The sequence below is a fragment of the Pleurodeles waltl genome, chromosome 4_1 (assembly GCF_031143425.1).
Source record: "Pleurodeles waltl isolate 20211129_DDA chromosome 4_1, aPleWal1.hap1.20221129, whole genome shotgun sequence".
In the NCBI taxonomy this organism is placed as follows: Eukaryota; Metazoa; Chordata; class Amphibia; order Caudata; family Salamandridae; genus Pleurodeles; species Pleurodeles waltl.
This window is the reverse complement of record NC_090442.1, coordinates 888,644,121-888,668,806: the sequence shown is the minus strand read 5'-3', so window position 1 is coordinate 888,668,806 and position 24,686 is coordinate 888,644,121. Positions and strand designations below refer to the sequence as shown.

The 24,686-nt window shown below is 43.0% G+C and overlaps 1 protein-coding gene across 1 annotated transcript in view; it reads left to right on the top strand.

The window, feature by feature from the left end:
• Positions 1–24,686, top strand: part of ORC5 (origin recognition complex subunit 5) — a 322,089-nt gene that overhangs the window by 5,986 nt on the left and 291,417 nt on the right. The window contains exon 2 of the mRNA XM_069229642.1: positions 16,828–16,920. Within this exon, the coding sequence (XP_069085743.1) occupies positions 16,828–16,920 (93 nt within the window). The remainder of the gene's footprint in view (positions 1–16,827; positions 16,921–24,686) is intronic.

The window sequence follows — 24,686 nt, the reverse complement described above, 5'->3', positions numbered from 1 at the left end:
GGGCTTTCCTTCAGCTCTTCTACTTTGTAGCTGCCAAATAGGTCCTGTGAGGAGGGGGGGGAATCCGAGTACTGTGGTCAGGAAACCAGTGATGTCGCTTCCTGTGCAGATGGGGTCTTAGGGCCTTATTACGAGGCTGGCAGTCTGAAGACTGCCAGCCTCGGGGTGGTGGTCGGACCAGTGCGTATGCGGCGATCTGACCCTCACATTATGAGGTTGACGGGCAGACCCGCCAACCTACCACAATCCCTGCCGGGATCAGAGATCCAGGCGGGCTGATGGAGGTCCCGGTTGTAATCAGCCAGGGAAGAGCTGAACTCAGCGACTCCCGGCTGCTGATTACAACCTTGTTCTCCGCCAGCCTTTTCATGGCCGTTCCACCGCCATGAAATGGCTGGCGGAGAACAAGTGCAGCCGGCCACAGGGGGGCCCTGCACTGCTCATGGCATGGGCAGTGCAAGCACCCCCTAACCCCCCCCCCCCACCCTGTGCAGACATTGCACATTTCGAGGGTGCTAGTGCCCCCTGCGTGCGGCAGCATTGCCCGGGCTCTATTGTGAGCCGGCAACAATGCTGCAGCACCTTTCCCTTCCGCCGGTCAGCCCAGTGGGAATGTCGTAATGGGGCTAGCAGGTAGGTCACCAGCACCATAGCGACCTCCCCATTGGGAGTTTGGCTGACAGATGTTTCCATACGCCAGACTCATAATCAGTCCCTTAATCTGGATGCACAGTGCACATCAGAGAGCAAATGAGACCCTGATAGAAGTATAAAGGTTTTTCCTCTGGGCAAGAAAAGTAGCACTCACAAAAGATGCCCAAGTCTGAAAGGGTTTGGCAGAAAGGTAGAGGAAGCGGAGACTGAGGTAAAACATGAGTAAGGATTAGGCAAGCAGCAGATAAATAATAAAAATCTTAATTGGAGGTGGGTTCGTAATGTGTTTGGAGGACGAGTTTCACATTCTTAATCATTGCAGAGGTGACAGTGCCTAAAGCTAGTGGGCCTGAATTCCAAATTTTGCTTTACTCCTTGTAAAAGATTTGTCCCTTATTTATTTATTTTTTTCATTGATGGAGGTCTTGCAAAAGGGAATGAACATTACATACAGATTGTTGACCCCGACCAGTTCAAGATTTTTAATGGGTAGAGAAGAGTGTCTTCCTGTAAGACTTTGAGTGATGCATGTTCTCTTACCTAGTATTGTAGCATCACATTGATCATCCAGTTAAGAGAGTTGTCATAATCAAAACTTGAGGGAATGAACAAGTTTACATTGGTTTTGCTCATAAATTAGCTGTCTAATTCCCCCAGCATAATATCAATTGAAAGTGCATGCCTTTGACAACACTTTAGAGTCGGAGGTGTGAAGTCTTTTAGAAGAATTCAAGAATGAAACCAAATAATTTATCAGTGCCAGTCGTAAACATGTTACAGTCTGGGATGTTGCATGATTTGATCCATGGCTATATATTAGTCTGAGTAGGATAGATTAAAGGTTAAAGTGCAGCATTGATTTGATTTTTGTCTAATGATGAACACAACAAAAGTTTGTTTTCCTCCCTTGCAGTGAATTTGTTACCTGAAAAATAAGTGTGAAATTTCTGTGATGGCACCATTTTAAACTTCGGACTCCAGTTAGGCACTGTGCAGGTCTTTTATGATTTGGACAGACTTTGCATTGCTCAGCAGCTGTAGCAAATCTGCTGCCTTCCTTGTGTAACAGAGCATCTGATCCCATCATATTAGTGTTGAGGTGTAGCTGTCTTGCGACCGACCCAAGCACAAAGTTGCAGTAATTCAATCAAGGGATGGCCGAGTAGCTCATACTTATGAGCAGTGTGCCAAACTTGGCAGTGTTTGGAGCTTAACCCCTTTGCTGCCAGGCCTTTCCCCCCCTCAGGTGGCAGGCCTTTTTTTTGGCTATTTGCGCCAGTTTGCTCTTAGGCCCTCATAACTTTTTGTCCACATAAGCAACCCCTGGCAAATTTGCGTCCTTTTTTTCCAACATCCTAGGGATTCTAGAGGTACCCAAAGTTTGTGAATTCCCCTGAAGGACACGAAGAAATTACCCAAAATACAGTGAAAATTTTGTTTAAAAAAAAAAAAGGAAAAAAGGGCTGTAGAAGAAGGCTTGTGTTTTTTGTTGTTGTTTTTTTCCCCCTGAAAATGGCATCAGCAAAGGGTTTGCGGTGCTAAAATCACCATCTTCCCAGCTTTTAGGAACAGGCAGAAAACCAAATTTTTCAACACAATTTTGCCGTTTTACTGGGACATACCCCATTTTAACTTTTTTTTTTTTTTTTGTGTGTGCTTTTAGCCTCCTTCCAGTTAGTGACAGAAATGGGTTTGAAACCAATGCTGGATTCTGGACAGCTAAACATTTTGAAAAAGTAGACAAAGTTCTGAATTCAGCAAAGGATCATTTGTGTAGATCCTTTAGGGTTTTCCTGCAGAAAATAACAGCTGAAGTAAAACAATATTGAAATTGAGGTGGAAAAAAAGGCATTTTTTTTACCATGTTTTACTCTGTAACTTTTTCCTGCGATGTCTGATTTTCAAAAGCAATATGCCATTATGTCTGCTGGACTCGTCTGGTTGCGGGGATCTATAGGGCTTGTAGGTTCATCAAGAGCTCTAGGTACCCAGACCCAGTAAAGGAGCTGCACCTTGTATTGGGTTTTCATTATATACCACGTATACAGCAATTGATTTGGTGAAATATAAAGAGTGGAAAAATAGGTATTGAGGAAAACTTTGTGTTTCTAAAATGGGAACAAGATAAGGTGTTGAGAAGCAGAGGTTACTTAGAAATCTTTGAATTCCGGGGTCCCCATACTAGAATGTGAATTACAAGGCATTTTTCAAATAAACATCTTTTTTCCACACTGTCTTACATTTGGAGGAAAAAATGTAGAGAAAGACAAGGGGCAATAACACTTGTTCTGCTATTCTGTGTTCCCCCAAGTTTCCCGGTAAAAATGGTACCTCACTTGTGTGGGTAAGCCTAATGCCCGCAACAGGAAACGCAACATGGACACATCACATTTTTCCATTGAAATCTGACGTGTTTTTTGGAAACTGCCTAGCTGTGGATTTTGGCCTCTAGCTCAGCTGGCACTTAGAGAAACCTACCAAACCTGTGTATTTTTGAAAACTAGACATCTAGAGGAAATACAAGATGGGGTGACTTGTGAGTCTCTCTTCAGGTTCTGTTACCAAGAATCCTTTGCAAACCTCAAAATTTGGCAAAAAAACTTTTTTTCCTACATTTCGGTGATAGAAAGTTCTGTAATCCGGGAGGGGCCACAAATTTCCTTCCACCCAACATTCCCCCTAGTCTCTTGATAAAAATGGTACCTCACTTGTGTGGGTAGGCCTAGTGCCCGCGACAGGAAGTCTTCCAAAATACAACGTGGACACATCCTGGTCTCAGCAGCCATGTTGGGAAACCTACCAAACCCTAAAATTTCTGAAAACTAGACACCCGAGGGAGTCCAGGGAGGTGTGACGTACGTGGATCCCCCAGTGTTTTCTTACCCAGAATCCTCAGAAAATCTCAAATTTAGCTAATAATCACATTTTGCCCACATTTCTGTGTAGGAACACCGCATAGGCCCAAATTTCCTACCACCCAACATTCCCGTCAGTTTTCTGGTAAAAATGATACCTCACTTGTGTAAGTGGGCCAAGTGCCTGTGACGGGGAAGAGCCAAAAACATGTCGAAAATGAGGGGGAACCAAAGCGGGTCCAAAAAGGCAGTTTAAAAAAAGAAAAAAAAATGTTTAGGCTGACGAGTGGGGCGGGAAACATTTTCTATCGGTATAGCTGCGACAATGCTGGGTGGTAGGAATTCTGTGGACTCCTGCAGATTCTGGAAGGTTCCATCACAAAAATGTGTGATTTCCAGCAAAATTGGAGGTTTGCAGGGTATTGTGGGTAACAAAATGGTGCGGGGTGCATGTGAAGCACACCACCCTGGGCTCACCCAGATGTTTAGTTTTCAGATGTGTCTAGTTCTTGTAGATTTTTCTACATGGCAGCATCCCAAAGTGCAGGAAGTGCAGCCCTCACCATTCCAAGTGGGATGATTTTGAGAGTTAGATAAGCTCTCATGGCCCAAATGTAAAACAAAAACCCCAAATAATCAAATGTCCTCTTGCTTGCCATGGGATAAGATGTTTTAGTGTGCGGGGGAGAGCTGGAAGACTGTTACCTCCTTCATTTGGGATGAGGGCATAACCATGCCCATACTGGTTAGTAACCACGACCCTACTATTTTTAAAACATTTTTTTTAATTCCCTGGCATCTAGTAGGCTTTCTGCCCCCCCCGGGGAGTGGATTGGGGGTAATTGCCCTATCTGCCCACCGGTGGGCAGAACAACTTTGTCCCCATATTTATTTGGGGCGGTGGTATGGTCGTACCCCCACCCTCTTTTAAAAAAAAAAAAAAAGAAAATCTTCTCTGGTGGGCTTTCTGCCCCCTTGGGAGCAGATGGGCCTTACAAAAATAGGCTGATCTGCCCCCAAGGGGGGTAGAAATAGCCAACAGTAATGTGCCCCCATGGGGAGCGACTCTTGCCCTAGAGGCTGCCCCCTCCCCCCCCAAACAAAACACACACACTAATCCCTGGTGCCTAAGTGGTTTCTACCCCCCGGGGGCTGATGGGCTTAATAGAAATAGGCCGATCTGCCCCCAAGGTCAGCAGAAATGGCCTAAAATAAATTTGCCCCCCAGAGGAGTAGGCCTTGCCTAAGGGGTCGCTCCCCATCTTTAAAACATTTTTTTTTTTTTAAATCCCTGGTGCCTAGCGGTTTCTGCCCCCCTTGGGGGCAGATCGGCCTTACAAAAATAGGCCGATCTGCCCCCAAAAGCCAACAGTAATATGCCCCCATGGGGAGCGACCCTTTCACAAGGGGCTGACCCCCAAACAAAACACACATGCACACTAATCCCTAGTGCCTAAGTGGTTTCGGTCTCCTCCCCCGCCCCCAAGGGTACAGATGGGACTAGTAGAAATAGTCCGATCTGCCCCCAAGGGGGGCAGAAATGGCCTAAAATAAATTTGTCCCCCCAAACCCCCCCGCCCCCCGGGGGAGTGACTCTTGCGTGAATCTGAATAAAACCAAAAAAAAACCTGGGTTCTAGTGGTTTCTGCCCCCCTGGCTGAAAAATGAATTGCCTCTTATGTAATAAACACACAAAAACACAAATCCCTGGTGTCTAGTGGGCATTTCTGCAGCCCGATTGCTTCACGATTGGGCTGCAGAAATGCTTAGAGGGACAGAAAGGAAAGGCCTTTCCTTTGATGCCTCACCCACACCAGCACGTGATTGTAAGAGAAATGCTTTTGCATTTCTCTTCTGATCCACGCTGGGCGGCCTCTGAGGTCAGCGCGCAGACGTCACGGGGGGTTGGGGTGGAAGGGGAAGCGATTCCCCTTTCGCCCTGCCCAGGGGAGGAGGGTGCTTGGCCATCGGGGGAGCGCTAGCGCTTCCCCAAGGGCCTACAGCAGGACGTAACAGTTACGTCCTCTGCACCCGAGCGGTGCAAACAAGGACGTGACCATTACATCCTGGGCACCCAAGGAGTTACGTTTGTAGACAGGTGTGTGGAATTTACTAAAGTATCTACTTGTCCATGGGACAGGTTGCTTCTTAAATCTACTTGTCCTGTAAAATATCTACTTGTCCCTTTGGTACTGTGTAGTGTGGCGACAAATTATAGCAGCAAACTCATTATGTAAGAGCTCTGATAATAGCCTCTCTGATTATGCCAGGTCTACTACTATAGTATGCTTGCACACTTGTAATTTCAATCCCTACTATAGCAATATTGCCACCATTGCGCAGACCTACATACAGGGGCTGGAGGAAGCAGTAAGCAGTAGTTCCAGGGCTGGAATGGCTTTGAGTCTGCAAACCTACTAACTTGTATGTTTTAAGGATTTTCACCAGCTGTCCTCTAATCTTTTCCCATAATGAGAAAGATTGGAAATTTACTCCTGACAGTGGCAGAAGTAGAAGTTCTTCCACAGTTTGGGAAAAAAGTGGTTGGAGGGAAAGTGAACTTGTAATCGCTCAATAGATTTTCACATGAGCAAATCTACACATGCATATTTGCTCGTGCTAAAATACAGTTCACCAATATTTTCTAGGAGTACGATTTCCTGGTCCACTTCTGTAAGTTCTTGTGAATTCATGAAAGCCACGATTTCAAAGACGTATACCATGGTTACACCACTGGTGGCAATGTGTACTTTTTTTTTTTTTTTGCCAGTGTTTGTTACAGTGGTGAGGGCCTGGCAGCTCCCACAACAATATAGTGTTATGAAAGCCATGTCAAAACAAGACATGCACTGACGAAATCAAAAGAGACAAAAACAATGTCAGATCATTTGGCTTTGCCAGTGCTTGTTTATTTTCATGCTTCCCATAATCGTGTTGAAAATGGTTACACTGATTTTCCATTACAAATATTTTTTGGAAATACTAGCATGCATCAACGCCTTTTACTAAATGACACTTCAGAGAAATAGCACCTAAAATTTCATGTTAGTGAAACTTTTTTCCCTACTTGCATTTTTTTCTGAACATTTTATTTTGAAAGCAAAGAATCATCACTCTTGCTTACAAGCTTCTGCAAACATTTGCATCTAATCAGAGAGCATTCTGGGAGCATGATACTTAGCCTCATCATTAAACTTTTCAAACGTATGTACACTTTTTTTTTAAACTGGAACCACTGTCAGTAGTGCAATGTGACCTTAAAACATTCATTTACAGCTCTCACACTTATAATGAAGGCTTGTCAATAATGAACCATAAATACAAGTTCGAACAGCATTAACATGTGGGCACACATATTACCTAAACTGCAGACAGTTCCCTTCTCTGTAAACTAGCAGCCAAAGGGTTTGTGCTGCTGGGGGTTGGGCCCACTTGTCCCAAGGACAAAATAAGCATGGAAAATGGTTGCCCTTGACCCCAAACAGTATGTCCCGGGCGCCCGATAGGAGTTCCACATCCCTGTGTAGATGACCAAATGTTTATTTAAACCCTGGTTCGTTTCCTTGAGTATAGTTTGGTGATTACAGCTGGTATAGGCTTCAATACTGTTGGACTGGGCCCCTTCTGCAGGGTACTCGCAAACCTTTTCCCTTCACCCTCATACTTTTTACTGAATTTGTTTTTGTTGGCCTTAGGACTCAGTGCCCATTACCACTGCTAACCAGTGCTAAAGTGCGTGTGTTCTCTACTCTAAACATGTTGGAATTGGCTTTTACCCAATTTGGCATATTTAATTTATTTGCAAATCCCTAGTAAAGTGCACTAGATGTGCTCGGGCCTGTAAATGAAATGCTACTGGTGGGCCTGTAGAACTAGTTGTACCACCTGCTTAAGTAGCACTTTGAAACATGTCTCAGGCCTGACATTGCAGAGACTGTGTGTGCAGTTTACACTGACATTTTGACCTGGTAAAATAAACCTTTTGACAAGCCTTCCTTTATAATACAGGTCAGCGATAGGGTAGGCTGTGAACAGCCCATAGGGCTTAGTGCAATGAGTTTAAAAAGTAGGATATGTTCTTTTAAGTTTTACATGTTCTGGTAGTGAAAAACTCTTCTTCGTTTTTTCATTACTGCAAGGCCTAACCCTTCCATAGGTGAACATTGGAGTTGCCTTAATTGCATTTTATAAGTTTACTTTCCAAATGGGAAGAAATAACCAGTTCAAGTTTGGTGCCTCTGGAATCACAATTTAGGATCTGATTTTAAATTTAAATTCTGAAAATGCCACTTCAAGAAAGTTTGCATTTTCTTGAATTTAGCCATCTGGTGCCTGCAACCTGTTTCTTATCGCCTGACTGGTGTAGTTGACTGCCGGGCTTTGTATATTCCTCCTGGACAGCCATACAGAATTGGGAGCTTCGGTGTGATTGGATGAGCCATCACTGGCAGAATAGGAGGGAAGAGCTGGTCCCAGCCCCACTTGCACTTGAATAGGCTGTGCCCTGTCTGAACACAAAGGGATGTATACCCCTGTAGTTATTTGGGAAGCAAAGCACAGCATCTGTGCACTTCAAAGACATGCCTCTAAAAGCTTCTTTCCACTTCAGACGGGCAACTGTGTATCAAAGAAGTACCTCGGACACCAACTTCTTGCTACACTTCTGGACCTGTGGATACTCTGCCAGTAGGGAAGACTGCTGTGCTGCTGTCGGACTGCAACTCTCCCCGACTACTGCTCTTATGGAATTGCTGCCCTCTGACCTGGGGAAGAACTGAACCTGCAACTTTATCTTGAACCCAGTACCCCAGAGTGACTCAAAGGGCAAGTCTGCTTGGCTCCTGATCCTAGCTTCAGGGACATAAAAGGCTTACCAGCTTCTACTGGATCTGTCTTCAGTGAATTCCTAACCACCTCCCCCATCCCCTTACCAGGTGCTGCCTCTCAGATTGTTGACCCTTGGTGTGGCCTAAAGCCTCTATAAATCAAGCTTTTTACTTGGCTGCTTGCACTGAAAATCAGCACAAGCTGCAACCAGCCTGTCTCTTTGCACAGCAGCATTGACAGCTAGCGGGGACCACCAATGCAAAGCTCCAGCCCACCTATCCACAACTGCAGGCCTGATCTTCCTCTCACTCCGACTGCCGCCTGCAACTCTCTCCTAGTTCCTTGTGACCTTCTCCAAGGCAAACCATACTCTTGGCTCAAAACGTGAGTAGGTAAAACTTCAGCTGGGCTAATCTGGGACTGTCTGACCTTCACTTAATCGTAGATGGCTTAAACGTTTGACTCTGACCTGGTCCCGTGCAACCAGATATCCATGGTTTGTGCTCCATGCTTTTAGGCACTATATTGCAGTTTATTCTTTAAAAAAATTGAAACCTCTGTTCTGATGACTTGCTTTTTGTCGTTTTGGTCTTATTTTCTTTATTAAATTTGATCTATTTTTCAAACTAGGGGTGGGATCTTTTTGTATGCTGTTTTCACTGTTTGTATTGTTTGAATAGTTGCACAAATACTTTACACATTGCCTCTAAGTTGAGCCAGCTGCTCTGCGCCAAGCTACCAGGGGATTGAGCACAGATGGATTTGGGGTTTGCTTGTTCCTTACTCTGACAAGAATTGTGGTTGCTACCTGACCAGGGTTTATACCCCGTCAACCAGTAACCCAATTTCTATCAAGTATTATTTACCAGATTTTACGGGCCTTATTTATTTTTGTCGGTGAATACACATATGACCTAAGCTTCAGTATCATAATAAAATATTTAGGTTGGATCAAAGTGGTCCTTTATCAGCAGAGTGTAGTGGATTCTATTTAGTTTTATTGGGAATCAGGGGTTTAGCTTAGCCTTCTGGCTTGCAAGCCTGTGACCCTGTCACCTAGTGACTTTTAACCTACTTAGCTTGGTCTGTATTAGCTTGTGTAATTATTTCTTTCAAAATAGCTGCTATGTTTATAGTTAGTAAAGTATTTTGATTTTATGTTATCAGTGTCACTCTGTGAAGGCGTCACTATCAGCGTCAAAGTTAAGTGAGATAGTAGGTACTCACATCATGTCCCTGTCCCACTTACTTGTGACAGGAACATAATGTACTTTTGGAGGGAATTGTTTATATAATTGCCGCCCCAAGCATGCCACCTTATCTATTGTTTGGGAACATATCTGTGTCAGGGGTTCTATAGGATCTGTATAAATACATCTCACCAGACAAGTTATCAGAAGGAGTCCTACCAGATGCTATCAACGCCATCTGTGCTGCACATTGCCTTGATGTAGACCCAGACTTCGTGTCAGCACAGAGTCTGATCTAGAGACCTCATTCCAAGGTAACAAGGGTTGGAGGGCGCTTCTCGTGGACCTGGTACTGGCAGATTCGGTTTATCACACCTAGCTCTCTTTAGGTTAGATATTAGGTGCTAGGTTTTTAGGGACAGTTTACGTTTCATGTTCATTGCAAGATGATGGGGGTCTTTGTATTCACGACTCTCGTCTTTACAATTCTGCGTCTTGCATTGTTAATAATCCTAATCATTGCAGCTCATGCATTTTACAGTAGATTGTGGTTTTGTTAATAAACCTATTTAAAATGTTACTGCATCTTCTTTATTGCCTGTGTGTGACTGAGACTTATTGCTCATTTGAAGAAAGGGTAATCTCAATTTAAACATGACTCTTCCGAGATGTCGCACTCTTGAGCCCATGCGTACAGGCGGCCAGAAATCACCTTTTTTACTGTTTGGGTTTTTGGTGAGGTACTGCGTGTGAGCTGGGAGAGTTTGGCTGACAGTTGTGACTTGTTGTAGAAGTGGCCTAGTCACCTACAAACAGAAGTGCTGTCATCCCTAAACCAGCAGTCTCGCCTAGGAGTGAGAGTCCATCTACGACAAGAGAGTGAGTATTTGTTTTTCTCCCCTCAGCCCTCCCAAGTATGAGATGGAGTCAAGTGATCAGGGGTCTAAGTATGCTGTCCTGCCGTTTTCCCTGTCTTGTGTAGTGGAAAAGAAAGCCTACAAAATATATATATCCATGCATAGATGGGCTTTGTGGCAGCCCTCTTCATCCATTGGTGTGTTCATCTGTCATTCATATTTTATTTCTTCCCGAAGGGCTGTGGGTTTCTTATGAAATATCTATTTATCCAAGGGACAGGATGATTCAGGTTTCTCCTTGTGCATAAAAGGCCACTTGTCATATTTGATACTATGCAGCAAGGTGACAAATTATTGCAGCATTCTATTTATATCCGCACTCTGATATTACCATTTATGATTATGCCAGGGATAAGCTTTAGGGTTTGGATACCAGCCAGGCTCTGATTTTCCACATTTCTCCAGACCCTGAGTATACCAGTATTCTGTTTTGTCAAATCATTCAGTATTCAGATTGTTCAATATGGGTGGGATCTGTTTAGGGCAGCCTTTTGATAAGTGGAGGCCTGAATATGCTGGCTCTTTCTTTAAGCTGCAGTTCGGATTATAGCAGAGTCTCGATATATCATTACTCTAATAGGACCATTTCTCTCTCTTATTTTAGTTTGAGAAAGCATCTTTTGAATTGCCCTAGCAAAGTTACATTCAAGTATTCACTTGATTTTATAAAATGTTACTGTAAATAAACCCAATTCGATTTATGGATTAGTGCCAAGATTGCCTACTTAGGATCAAAGAGACCAATTCCACAAAGTTTTTTTTTTTTTTTTTTTTTTTTTTTTTTCAATTGACCACATTACATAATTCTTGGACAGATCTTTTCTTTTCACTGTTCCAAGGTCCCTGAATGTGTCATAATAGTAAACATTTAGCAAGTGCTACAAAAATGACTAGTTTACATATTACAACAAAATGAACTCAGATCTTGTCATAGTCAAAATGTTAGGGGGCGGATTATCAAAGCTATTTATGCATTTTTTGGTTGATTTTTGCATTCATGAAAAGATTAAGATGAAGATTTTAATCTTGGTAGGTCTACTCGCATGGGCTGGAAGTAGACAGGAAGTGGTTATTTCAGGGCTGGATTACCCTTTGAATTTGTGCACACCCACAATTTACATGTTTAACCCATTCCCAATTTGAAAAAAATTGATGTACGTTTTCTTTCCAGAGTGGGACAGGTTCGCTCCTCCAAAAAAGGGAAATGGGGCATGGAGGGTGGGCAATATTGTTCCTCTGGAGGAAAAAGTTGAGACAATTGAGCTTGTGCTTGATTTGCAGATTGTTATTTTTTTAAATATGTATGCATGTATGTTTGCTCATACGAAAATCGAATTCACAACAGTTTGTGTATGGTTTTCTTCTGTACACCCTTGTAAGTCTGCACCAAAGCAAAACCACTGAACAGCAGGGGCACTTTTGTGACTTCCTTTTAAGAACAGAAGAACAGGACCCTTACCGCCAGAGGGGAAGAAGGGGTGGGTTTCCCACCCCCCCCCTCTCCTGTTGTCCGTTATGTTCCTATTATTAGTTGTACACTGATTAAAAAACGTTTCTGATTAAAAGGCTTCCAATTATTATCTGTGAATCTTTTGTGATTTGTACTGATACAAATAAGGGAGTCAGTGCAGTACAACAAGTAAGTTAATCCGTACAGTAGACAAAGAAAGTGGGTGGGAACACTTACCTAGTGGTCAAATTAAAAATGAATGCTTGACACCTTTGACCCCCCCCAAGCAATATGCCCTGTGCCATAGAAATTTCACACCCATGGCCACTACAGCATTACCGCATGGGACAATGAGTCAGCCCACTTCAGCCAATGGCTTTTGTACTCTGGGTGATTCTGTTTCCCTGACTCTATGTGCACAATCACCTAAAAAGTGCACTTCAGTGTGCCAGGCCTGGTAGCCCAATAATTTACTTCATTAATGCTTTTTGCACTCCTTTATTTTTTCTCTTTTAGTTATCCTTGTATGTTTAAACGGTCTTTATGGTATAGTGATTCAAAGCCAATAGTACACTTTCAGCTACACATTTAAGTGCATCAACAAGAATCATGTTTTAGTATGTGTTGTAAACCTAAAATGTGTTTCTCTACGTGGTCTTAGTCCCACCTGCATCTTAGGAGGCAAATGTACTGATCTATTAAAACTATGGACCTGATCTAGATCTCGGCGGAGTAGTTACTCTGTCGCAACAGTAACGGATAGCCCATCTGCTGAAATCTAAATACCATTGTTTTCTGTGGTATTTAGATTTCAATGGACGGGATATCCGTGACCGTTGCGACAGAGTAACCCCTTCGCCGAGATCTAAATCAGGCCCTATATGTTATAGTTAATCTATTTGAAATTCATAATGTTTATTGCAAGCACACTGCCTCCACATTTAAGGATTAAGTAGATTGTTTTTATTCCCCCCTTATTTTTATCTCTAGCACATTCTTGCAGTAAAAAATAAGAGCTTCATGTTTTGCAGATACGTGTCCACTTATTGTTCAAACACTAGACTGTAGCGGTTTGCGGGGGGAAGGGTTGGCGGAATAAACATTAATTCTAATTAAATTTAAAAAAGAAAAACGCTTACCTTCACTCGCCGCGGCACTGCTCCTCTCCTCCATTGCTGCACGCAGGCACAGGCTCCCAGCCTGCCCTGCGGCCAATCCTGATGCTGCTCAGAGCAGCGTCAGGATTGTCTGGGAGCACCCAGCTAGAGCCCTCCCAGGCAGACAGGGAGCCAATTGCAGGCTCTCTCCACCCAGGCAACTGTGTTGCTAGGCTTGGGAGAACCTACTGCGCATGTGTGTTTGGCCGGCCCGAGATAGCTGGCCACACATACATGCGCAGTGCGAGGGGAGTGCTGAGCAATCTCCCTCGCTCTTAGTCACCCCGTGCCCCTATACCAGAAAATGATAATAAACACAGTTTATTATCGTTTTCTGGTTAAGATTTAGCAGCTGCCGCCCTAATGGAGGAGCCTTCCCTGCACTAGACTTAATTAATTTGTATCTGTTTCATTGTGGTACATTTATACTCAGTGTTTGCCATTGTGGATGCTATGTTGATTAGTAATTTGAGTCCACTGCTCTTGTTTAAATAAATTAATAATTAGTACTCAGGATGGGGCCTGAAACCTTGCATGAAGGCTTTCCAGTTTTTGATTTAAATCGATTTACCAGGGTAAAAAGCAGCTCGAGTAAAAATATGGATTTTCGGTTGAAACAGCAAACCACGCACTTTCTCCACTGGATGGCAGTAGATATCCATTTATGCTGTAATTGTAGCAACTTTTGAATTTGCCTGTCAAAAATTGCGTTTGTGTGTTCCTGGATATCGGCAATGCTGCTTAACCTAACACAGTGAACCGAGGTTAATGGCTTGAGGAAAGTACTTTGGGTGCTTTGAAGCTGCTGCAAGCCAGTTCTAGTTCGTTGCTGGACGAACTTACGAGCAAGTGGGCACATGTATCAGTTTACAGAACAAGAGATGGTGGGACGGTGAAGGTGCAATATAGCTAGATGTATTTTGTGCACCCTGGGGCTAGGCACTCGATAACAATCTCAGAAAATAGGCAGTGTGATGCGTTTCCACACACTGGCATCCTATATAAAAGAACTTTAGTAGTCGCAAACCCTTGGATTCTGGAAATCTGAAGGTTTGTGACTGCCAAAACACCTTTTCAAATGTGCTTAACTCAATTAACGAATCGGAAAAGGATTTCTGAATCGTTAAATGGATTAAAGAAGCAAAAAGAAATCAGTACTTGGTAGTAATGTGTTTAGGACATGCCTTCCAAATACCAATTCCATATGGTATGTATTAATGTTTAGCGAACATAATCAGGTCACAAGACAGTACTGTTTTACCACTTACTGGACGTAGGTGTTAAGCCATTCACAAATGGGAAGAGGTCCCCAAGGACCCTATCACCTTTTGTGACTTAACAAAAAAAGACTGCTATAATTAAAAGCAGTCAGACATGGTAGCCTGCTGACCCAAGCAGGTCACCATCTCGGTGCTTATAGCCAGTCAATATGGGTTGCAATTTGCTACCTACTTCATGCATCTTAATGAGTTAGGTTGAATTACAACCCACTACAATTCGGTATTTTGAGACCCAACCTATTAGTTCAAGGGTTGGTTCTGAAAATACCGATGCATGCAGTAGAAGTCGGTGCACAAATTATGGCCACTTTTACCAAATCCATTTTGGCACATTCCAGACAAGAAAACACATATTGCTATTAGTCGCGATTTACAATTTCTTATTTGGAATCTTTGTACGAGGCCCACTTTGTCCTCAAAGTACTAGCACTGAAAAGAACTGCTCCCACTAATTTCACTTAAAAGGTATTCACATGTTTTTTTTAATTATTACATTTTAAACCAATTGCGGATCACAACTGCATGCCGAAATTTCAGTGTGATTTGGAAATGTGCTGTCCTTTGTTACTTTCTTGGAATCTGGGACTTGAAAATGTATTGTTTGACAGGATTGATGAGACTAGTTATAGGTTACGAATGAATCCACAGGCCAGTGGTATCCAATTATGAACGTAGAAAACGTTTACCCTTTCTCTCTTTGTTGGAATGATTATTAGGAGAGTACACTGCCATAGGACTTTGCACTTTTGGTTTTGCCACTTTAATTGTCCTTAAATTTTCTGCCACGCTTGTGTGAGTTTGGATTGGGATGGTTTCCACTTTACTGCCACCATTTTGATTGGTCTTCAATTGCGCATGACACACAGAAATAGGATACTACTCTGTGTGGTCCTTTTATGGCTTGATTTATCATTAAGAACAAATAGATACATCTGGTATGGTATACGAGGGACGTTCTTGTAATAGAGGTGACATCTCTGCTGATTCCTTGGTATCAACGTTTACTTAGTATTTGTGCATAGATTTTCACCTGTATATTAAATGATGTTACATATGTTTATACACAAATGAGGGGTGATATAAGTACACGCAAGGATTACATGTAATATTACAATGGCAGCTGTTCTTTGTTACTTTTAGTCCTGTTGAAGTTGTAGGGTTACACCCATAGGCAACAAAATAAGTGTTGGCTGGCTAAAAGAAGAGGCAAATTTGGTAGAAAATAAACCATCAACAAGAAAAGCATTATTGTTTACGACTGTATACTGTATGGCATTGTGTATTGCTGAGCATGTACCTGTTTTTGGTTGTCCATCCTCGGATTGTAGTTGGGGGAGTTGGGTGAATCTTCCCCTTTAAGAGCCCCTCAGTTGAGTGATCAGTTTCTTCAAGATTGATTATGACTTTCCAGTGAGTGCCTAGGTCCTCTCATGTCACCCAACTTCTATGACCAATTATGAATGTATAGTGATTTTGAATGCAGGTTTATATACAGCTTATACACCTGGGTGCTGCTCTGCATTAAGAAAATCCCACCAGAATAAACCCTGTTGCCACAAAGTAGCTTGAATGTCAGGTCCACGGATTCGAATACGATATTTGCGTTGGTGAAGATTTTGTGCAAGGGATGAGCAGGATTAACAGTCTTTCGGTAAGCAGGATGAAAATGGTTTCCACATGAACTCCTGATGGGCCTCACTAAAGTGTTTTGGCGAGAGTGGCGGAGCGAGACCGTGAACAGCCTATATGGGAGAGAGTGAAAGAAACTGTCCCGAAGAGAAGCGAGATGCAGAGAGAGGGCAAGGCTGGCCTGATGGAAAAAGGAAGACTGGGTTACGAGTGAAAGAGAGAGTTTGTCCTGAGCGAGATAAGCATTGGCCCTAGTGATAGACTTTCTCGAGGGAGACAAATCGGAACAGAGTGAGCCTGGGAAAGAAGGAAACCTGAGAGAGTGAGTGGGCGAGTTTGTTTGGCGTCATACGAGTCAGTGGGGAATGAATCATGTGGACTTTCCTGACATGTTATGAGTTTTGTTCACAACATGATTCTAGCGATCCCCAGCATAACGGTGAATACTCCATGTTTTTTTTGTGGCCATTCTTGACAACATTCAGACTATTCCTGACATAGCCATACCGATCCTTGGCATACTGGGGAAGTTGTGGATATCACTGTAATTATGGTTATCTGATGCATACTAGTGGTCCGAGCACCATGGTTCCCAATCCTGAGCTTTGATTACTGTTCTTCTTAGAACTAATCCTATCCCTGGTATAATGGTGGTGGAAATCTCTTCCATGTGACAGGCTTCGCTGGTATTTGATGATGATACTGAAAGGCCGTAAAAGCTAGAATCTGTCTGAGAAGCCATGTTCAATGAAATTTGTAAACACTGAAAAAATGCTATCAGTGTTTGATGGAACTGATGGAAATAAGTGAAAGTAAGAAACTTACTCGGAATCATGCTTTTTTTTTTTTTCTTTTTCTTTTTTTCCAGCGTCCGCATTACAGCTTTCCATCAGTTTTTATCTATGGGCACACGGCTACAGGAAAAACTTATGTGATGCAAACCATGCTCAAGATCCTTAAGGTAACGTGGGCCTCAGAACTTCAAGGACTGTTTTGTATTTTTGCTAACAAGTAACTTCGATTTCCCCACAACATAAAAGTTTTGTGTTGGTGTAGCTATTGAAATGTGTGAAATACTTGGCGACATTTATAAAATAGGTGTAGGCCTAGCGGTAACCTGAGGTCTCTAAATGTTTAAGGAATCATGGTAACGAGTGCTTGCTAACTCGTTAATAAACAAGTTAATGCATTTCTTATTTATTGGTTAGTTTCTACCTGGGGAAACCATTTGTTGTGGTCAACAGAAACATAACCCCCTATTCATTTTGAGCAGATTGCTATCTGAGTCTTGGATTATATCCAGTTTTAAAAGGTAATTAGTAAAAAAAATAATCTTGCACTGTAGGTTTATGTGTATAAATCTCAGTCCACTTCTGTTAAGAGAAAAATACGCAGCTTAGTTATACATGGAGTATCTTGGCATCGCTTCCACATCCCTACGTAAGAATAAATCTTACTTTGGTAACTCATTACCCCTGGACCTTCCATGAAGTTTGTTTTGTTGTATTTGTTTTTTTGTGCCAGGGAGGCAGATTGCCACTTAGACTTCTTGCCCTGGGTGGTAGTTATGTGTACTTGATCTTCGTCCCCTTGCTCCCTATTTCTCACATACTTTTAATGTGAGAAGAGTGGGCATCAGAAGCTGTTATTTGGGATTATGTTCATGTAGCGCCAGAAGGAAGGTTGGAGTGTTGATTAAATTCTTTTATAGTGTTGATCCCTAGCAGAACATTTCCAGCATACAAGATATTGATTCTGCTTACTAGGGCAGAACAAGCATTGGCAAAGCCAGTAGGACTTGGCAATCTGAGAGCTATAGGTGTTGACAATGTTAATGCATTTGTGTATATTAATAAGATCAGCCCCAGAGTCATACACAAATATAGTTTACATTGCCAATGCCTACAGCTCTTGACTTTGTCAATGACCAATTCTTTTAGCAATGTTGTATAGCAGCATAATTTTTTTTATTTTTGCGAAAATCTGTTAATTAACATTTTCGGCATATTATAACATACAGTTGTACAATAAACGCAGGACACTTATTTTGTGCAATTGTTAGTAGACTAGATGAGCACAACTGTCCAATACAGACAGCGGAACAATTAGCTACGAAAACATGTTACAGATGGCTTCACCAGTCACCATAAAACCTGTGTATAACCGGGTTAAGCAATGCACGAACGCTATCGGAGAAGACCATACATTGGAATCATGAGTCACATGGATAATTGAGGATGCCACAGGCACCACAGTGGCCTCTTAATCCTTTCCGGCAGGTCATTATGCACGTACAGCAGTGTGCATTCAGGCGCAGATCTTCAGATAAGGCACCACTTAACGATAAGAACATGAACATGAACAAACTTCGGAGGACTGTCTCTACAGGCAGCAGGTCCAGGCCGGAGCATAGTCTTTGGGGCACAGAGACCCCATGTTTTGCCGGTGCGCAACAGCAAAGGGCAGACATGTGCACACACCACACTCCCCCACCCCACATAGGTCGTACTCTCAACTTAAAGGGCAAGGTCAGGTCCACTGCTCAAAATTCAGCACCCAGCCCATCGCACTCCCGCACCAGGAGAAGATACATATTCTTAGTGGCCATCAGACTGCCGCCTCCACATCCGAGGTCTGTCCCAAGCCCCGCAAGCAGGCCAGCATCGCGTCCCAACTGACTGATAGCGGGTACTTACGCAGCCCCAGCGCATCCTCCCTTGCCAACGCCACCCCCTCCGCACCAGCCCACACCTCAAACGAGAACTTCCAGGCCCTCTCAACCGGTGGATCAGATGACTTCCACCGACGTGTTATCAACCTGTTGGCCGTTATCAGGCCTAGGTCCAGAAATTGTGCTGCAGCTCTATTCCGCGTGTCCCTAGGAAAAAGGCCCAGTATACAGGACTCCCAAGTAAACGGCACCTGCCGCGACACGCACTCCGATAAGCAACCCACTACCGCCCCCCGAAAGCGACTCAACGACAGACAGGACCAGAGCATATGGATCATGCCCGCATCATTGCAGGAGCAACGGGGACATGCCGCATCACTGCGGGCACAGTACCTGTTTATGCGGGCTGGAGTGAGGTATGCCCTGTGTATGATGTAGAATTGAATCAAGCAGAATCTGGAGTTAAGCGGTATGTTAACATGGCCGGAAAGAGCTGATCTTCACGGCGCATCCGTGAACGGAGTAGTCTCATCCCCATCCCAGGCCACACGCAGCAAATCACATTCAAGGGCTGTGTGGAGGTGCAATGCCTCAGTGAACCAACGAATTGGGTGCTGCCCCGTCCCATCACCTGCATATACTGTATCAATAAATGTGTGGGAGGAGCAGCAGACAAGTCACCCCATTTAGATGAAAGCGACCTCAGCAGTGAGTTATATAGCAGAAACTGCCCCACAGGAAGGCCTGATTCCTGTACCAGCGCAGGGAACGGTATCAGCTTACCGTCATCATACGGATCACCAAACGTATGCAGCTCCACTGCGTGCCACGCCCGCAGCTCGGACCCGGACGTAACTATAGAGCCACGGGGAGTGCCCAACAACGCCAGTACTGGCGCAAATGGGATCATCCCCCCCCCCCCCCAGCAAGTCGCAGGGATCTACGATAACAGCTGAGGGCGACCCTGAGGAACAACTGATCTGGTAATGCCATTCGCGTTATTGGGTGAAACAAATGCAAGACCTGCATGAGGGACCAAGTTGTATAGCAGCATCATAGCGCTTTATTCCACGACTCTCAGACCTGTTGAGCAGCCATGCTGCTATGCAACATGGCTAAGAGTGGTGTAGAGTAAATTAACGTAGAGTGCAGAAGTTTAGAGTAGAGTGATGTAGCATAAAGTCATGCAGCATGGAGTGCTGAGCCTAAGACGAGTAGAGAGGCATAGAATGAGGTGGTGCAGAGTAGTTTGTTCCAGAGTGGAGTGATTCAGGGTAGACTATAATGGAGCAGGGTAGAGTGCAGTGGCATAAAATAGTGACGTAGAGTGCAGCAGCGTAGAGTTGCACAGTGTTGATTGCAGTGGCGTATAGTGGTGTAAATTGCATAAAGTGCAGTGGTGTAGAGTAGATTGTTTCTGAGTAGAGTGAAGTGGCTGAAGTGGAGTGTTGCAGGGTAGAGTGGTATAGAGTAGTTGAGTAGAGGGCAGTTTTGTGGAGTGACAAGGATTGGAATGGAGTGGTCTAGAGTGCAGTGGTGCATATTAGAGTGGGGTAGAGTGCACTGGCATTGAGTAGAGTGGTGCAGAGTAGCAAGGTGTAGCGCAAAGTGGTGTGGAGAGCAGTGTCAGTGCAGTGGTGTACAGTGGAGTGGCATAGAGTTCAGTGACAGTGCGTTGCTGGGTAGTAGGATGTTGTAGAGTGCAGTGGTGTGGATTGGAGTAGAATGCATTGGTGTAGAGTGGCGCAGGGCATAGTGGCACAGTGGAGTGGCAGAGTGCAGTGCTGCAAAATGGAGTCGTAGAGTGCAGTGGCGTACATTGGTGCGAGTTAAGTGACGTAGAGTGCAATGCTATAGAGTGCAGTGGCACAGAGAAGAGTATAGTGGTGTATAGTGCAGTGGAGTGGTGCAGAGTAGATGTATGTAAATATGACTTTGGTTCAAATTGTGGTAGTCTGAGAATCTCCAGTAACCCATCAAAGCGACAAAGATCTAAAAAAAAAAAAAAAAAACATGCAGCTTAAACGTACAATGATGCTCTTCAGTGTATTTCCAGGCATATTATAACATGCTGGACTGAAAAAGAACACACGACTTCAGCAGCATATTAAGTCAGTGAACATTGGCTACTCAGTGACGTCCTCGGTTATGGAAGTAGAAGACATTTTCCGAATACAACTTTTAATTTGACATGCTGGATATTTTAAAATACTCGTCACATGACGTGCATTCCTAGGATGCAGGTGGCATACACTAACTTTCCAAAGTAAACATTAGGGTTTGAGAAAGTGGTTACTCCTGTGTTTCCCTTCTGTAGCAACACAAAAGGATGATGGGCGGAGTGCTGAACAATGCAAATACTCACCCCCAGTCATTGCTCTGGATTGAATCACTCCTTCTTTTGCTCACCATGCCACCCCAGTTTGGGCCCAGCCATATGCAAATCAGTCTTGACCCTGTTCCTCATGGGAACAGTCCAGCCCGAACTGCCAAGCCAGGTCCTCCCTGGACCGGAAACAAGCATCCTGGGACCGGTTTCAGGGTTTCACCCTTCACCAGCCAGGCTAGCTTGAATCCAGTGGCACAGTGAGCAAAGGGACCCACGTCTGGGCATACCCTTCCCACTTAGGGAAACTTTAGCAACACAAAAGGATGACGGACGTAGTGCTGAGCAATGCAAACACTCACCCCCAGTCACAGCTCTGGATTTAATCCATCGTTCTTTTGCATCCCTTCTGTACACAAACTGTTATTTAACACAACAGCAGGGATACAGAATGAAACAAATTGCTCCTTTTCATGTTAACTAGAAAACAGATACATAATTTTATATCCAAATTATAGACAAGTATAGCTTATCAGAGCCATCTGAAACCAATGGTACTTTGTAATGCCCGTTTCGTTTCGGCAAGGGCGTGGTGGGAGGTGCGGGGGGTGAGGTGTTGGTCTCCGCCGACATAAGTTTCAAATCCACACAAAAATTTATCGAGAAAGATTGTATTTTCTTCACCCTTTGTCCTATAGATTTACACTTTGAGGGAGGACTGGAATGTGACCCACCCTTTAAAATGAAAATAAATTGCAGGAAATCGCTGTCTGCACGTTTATCTTCCAAGCATTATGTCATGCAATACTGTTGTGGCTGTGGGTCACGTTGCTGCAGCAGCTGTGAGGAAAGAGCCTTTCCTGCGCTAGAGGATGTTAACGGCTGATGGGAAAACAAGGAACACGCCTGTCTCCCTTCCCCTAGCTCTATCGATGTCATAGCACATGTACTCGAGAGTATAAAAAAAAAAAAAAAAAAAAAACTTTTTTTAACAAGTGTTAAAGGTTATACTTAACTATAAAATATCCTTTGGCGAGCAATTAATGCTTAGAGAGAGGACCCTCCATTGGCTGTGCCGTGTGGAGGGGAGGAGACTCGAGTCAAGGGAAGAAACTGAGGTCTCCCTTGGATGGGGGGTGACCAATATGGTGACAATCTTACGGGCGGAAAACGTTAAAGGTCGGGAAAGTCAGCGAAAGGGAACTGCAGCTTATAAGACAAATTATGGTACAAACTTACGGTAGCGCTACTGGAGCACAGAGTGTTGTCAACTTAATAACTGGCCGAGCCAAGCGCCATAAGTGACTCAACCCTCTTGTAGGCATCTGCTTTACAGAGTCAGGTGGGAAGTTGGCACTGGCATTATTTATATATAGTGCTAGTTAGGACCAAGTTTCCATAGAAAAAGCGTGTTTTGACTTAGCTATATCTTTTTCACCGTTTGACAAATCTTCTTAAAATTTTAGCAAAAAAGTGTACCCAAGGGTCTTGTTGTGCATGGAAAATTTCGGGATGATCTGTCAAGCAGGGTCTGAGAAAAGGGGGGGGGGGTCAGGAAAAGTGTGTTTCCCCATTTTAATTCCAGTAGGAATTTTGAACATGCCTACAGCCTGAACCACTGGATGGAATTTCACCAAATTTGGCAAATGGATAGCTTTTGGTCCGCAGATGGCTCTTTTCCTTTTTTGGTGTAAATCAGTTCAGTTTTCGAGATATAAAAAAAAATTCTCTTCAATATCGAGAGCTGCGGATCAAGGGAGCTCTCCTGCTGCAATCTTATTAGATGCTGGTACTTCAACCAGGAAGTGTTGACAGCCATTTTGTGATTCTGAGCTTCAGCCGAGTCACAAAAAAAACTGAAAAAGGGGCCTGCGTAGGAGTACCCTGAGCCCCTAGCCTTGGCCCTGTCAAAAAAAAAAATATATATATATATATTTATTATTATTATTATTATTATTATTATTATTAATTTTTCCTTTTTTTTTTTTTTTTTTCCTGGCACCTTTAGCATGCAATCTTAATTCGGGACACTGGGGATCTATTGCAACATTTAGAAGGTATCCCCTGGCAAACCTCCTATAAATTAATAACAATGGATGTGGTATCATTGTACACAAACATTGAACACAATATTGGCACACAAGCATGCAAATTGTTCTTATGTCAACGTAACATTCCGTTTTTTCAGCATAATGACATGCTTTTGTAAATGATCAATGTATGTCTTACTAATAACTTTTTTTTTCTTTTCAATCAACAACTATATCTACAAACAAAAGGTACAGCTATGGGGTTTTCGTTTTCTCCAAATTTCGCAAATCTAACAATGGGATGGTTTGAACAACGTATTGCTTGGGCAGAAGAAAATGAGAAACACTTTCAAAAAGTAGTAAGTTGGTTTATAGATGATCTGTTTCTGATTTGGGATGGCACAGAACAAGAATTCAAAGAATATTTCACAACTTTAAATAATAACATAGCAAAATTAAGCTTTACATATGAAATAAGTGCCACCAGGGTAGCATTTTTGGATATGGAAATATACATCAAGGAGGGTTCAGTGAAAACAACATTACATAGGAAAATGACAGCAACAAATTCAATTCTGCATGTAAATAGTTTTCATCCACCAAATACGAAGTGGAATATTCCTTACGGTGAATTTCTTCCCTTTAAAAGAATTTGTTCAGAACCTAGTGAATTTGAAAGACATCTTAAAGTCTCCAGAGAGAGGTTTGAGGCTAGAAAGTATCAAAAAACATGCTTAGCCAAAGCAAAGGAACGTGTAAGCCAGATTTCAAGATCAGATTTAATTCATAATTTAAAGCCAACATCTAAGAAGGGTTCAGAAAACCAGAAAACCAGTTACGTTTTATTACAACATATTCCAAAGATGTTTCCGGTATTCAATTTTTTTTTTAAAGACATTGGTCTATCTTGCAAGGGGATCCAATAGTTGGGGAAATTGTGGGAGAACAACCGCAAATGACCTTTTAGATGGGTTCCCAATTTGAGGGATAAATTAACGAGAAGCCATTTCAGTTACGGCAAGAAAAACTGGTTACAAAAACCGGGATTTTGGAAGTGTGCAGACTGTAAAGCATGTAGATTGGGAGGAGTAAAAATGGAATATTGTATTGGCAACGGGTCCGTAAAACCAATCAGACAAAATTGCGCCAACTTGAGTCGAGACACATTTTAGAGATTCGCTCATTGACCCCTTTTGGTTTGAACCAGGATGAGGAATTGTACATTTGTAACAAATATGAATTTGTGTTGAATTATGAGAAGGAAATGCAGATGTAAATTAACATAAAAAAGGGGCGTCTTTAGTCTGAGTATATACCAGAAACTTTGTTTTAAAAAAAAAACAAACACAAATGGTGAAATGATTCGATCATAAATTTGTGGTGATTGTATCAAGAGTTTTGTAGACCCCTTGATTCATATTGTTCAGTATTTATGTACTTGACATTCAGGCACTGATTACAACACTGGCGGTCTAGGACCGCCAGGGTTGTTTTGGCGATCGTACCGCCAACAGGCTGGCCGTACAAATCGCCATATTATGACCGAAATTAAAGGGATATGTGTAAGATGATATAGGTGATCACTTAAATCTTTAAGCATATTATGGGGACATGATATCTAGTGAAATCTTGGGTTAGCATATCCCAAGTATTCAAATCATTGTAAGCTCAAGAATGATAAGTAACACATTGGACTAAGT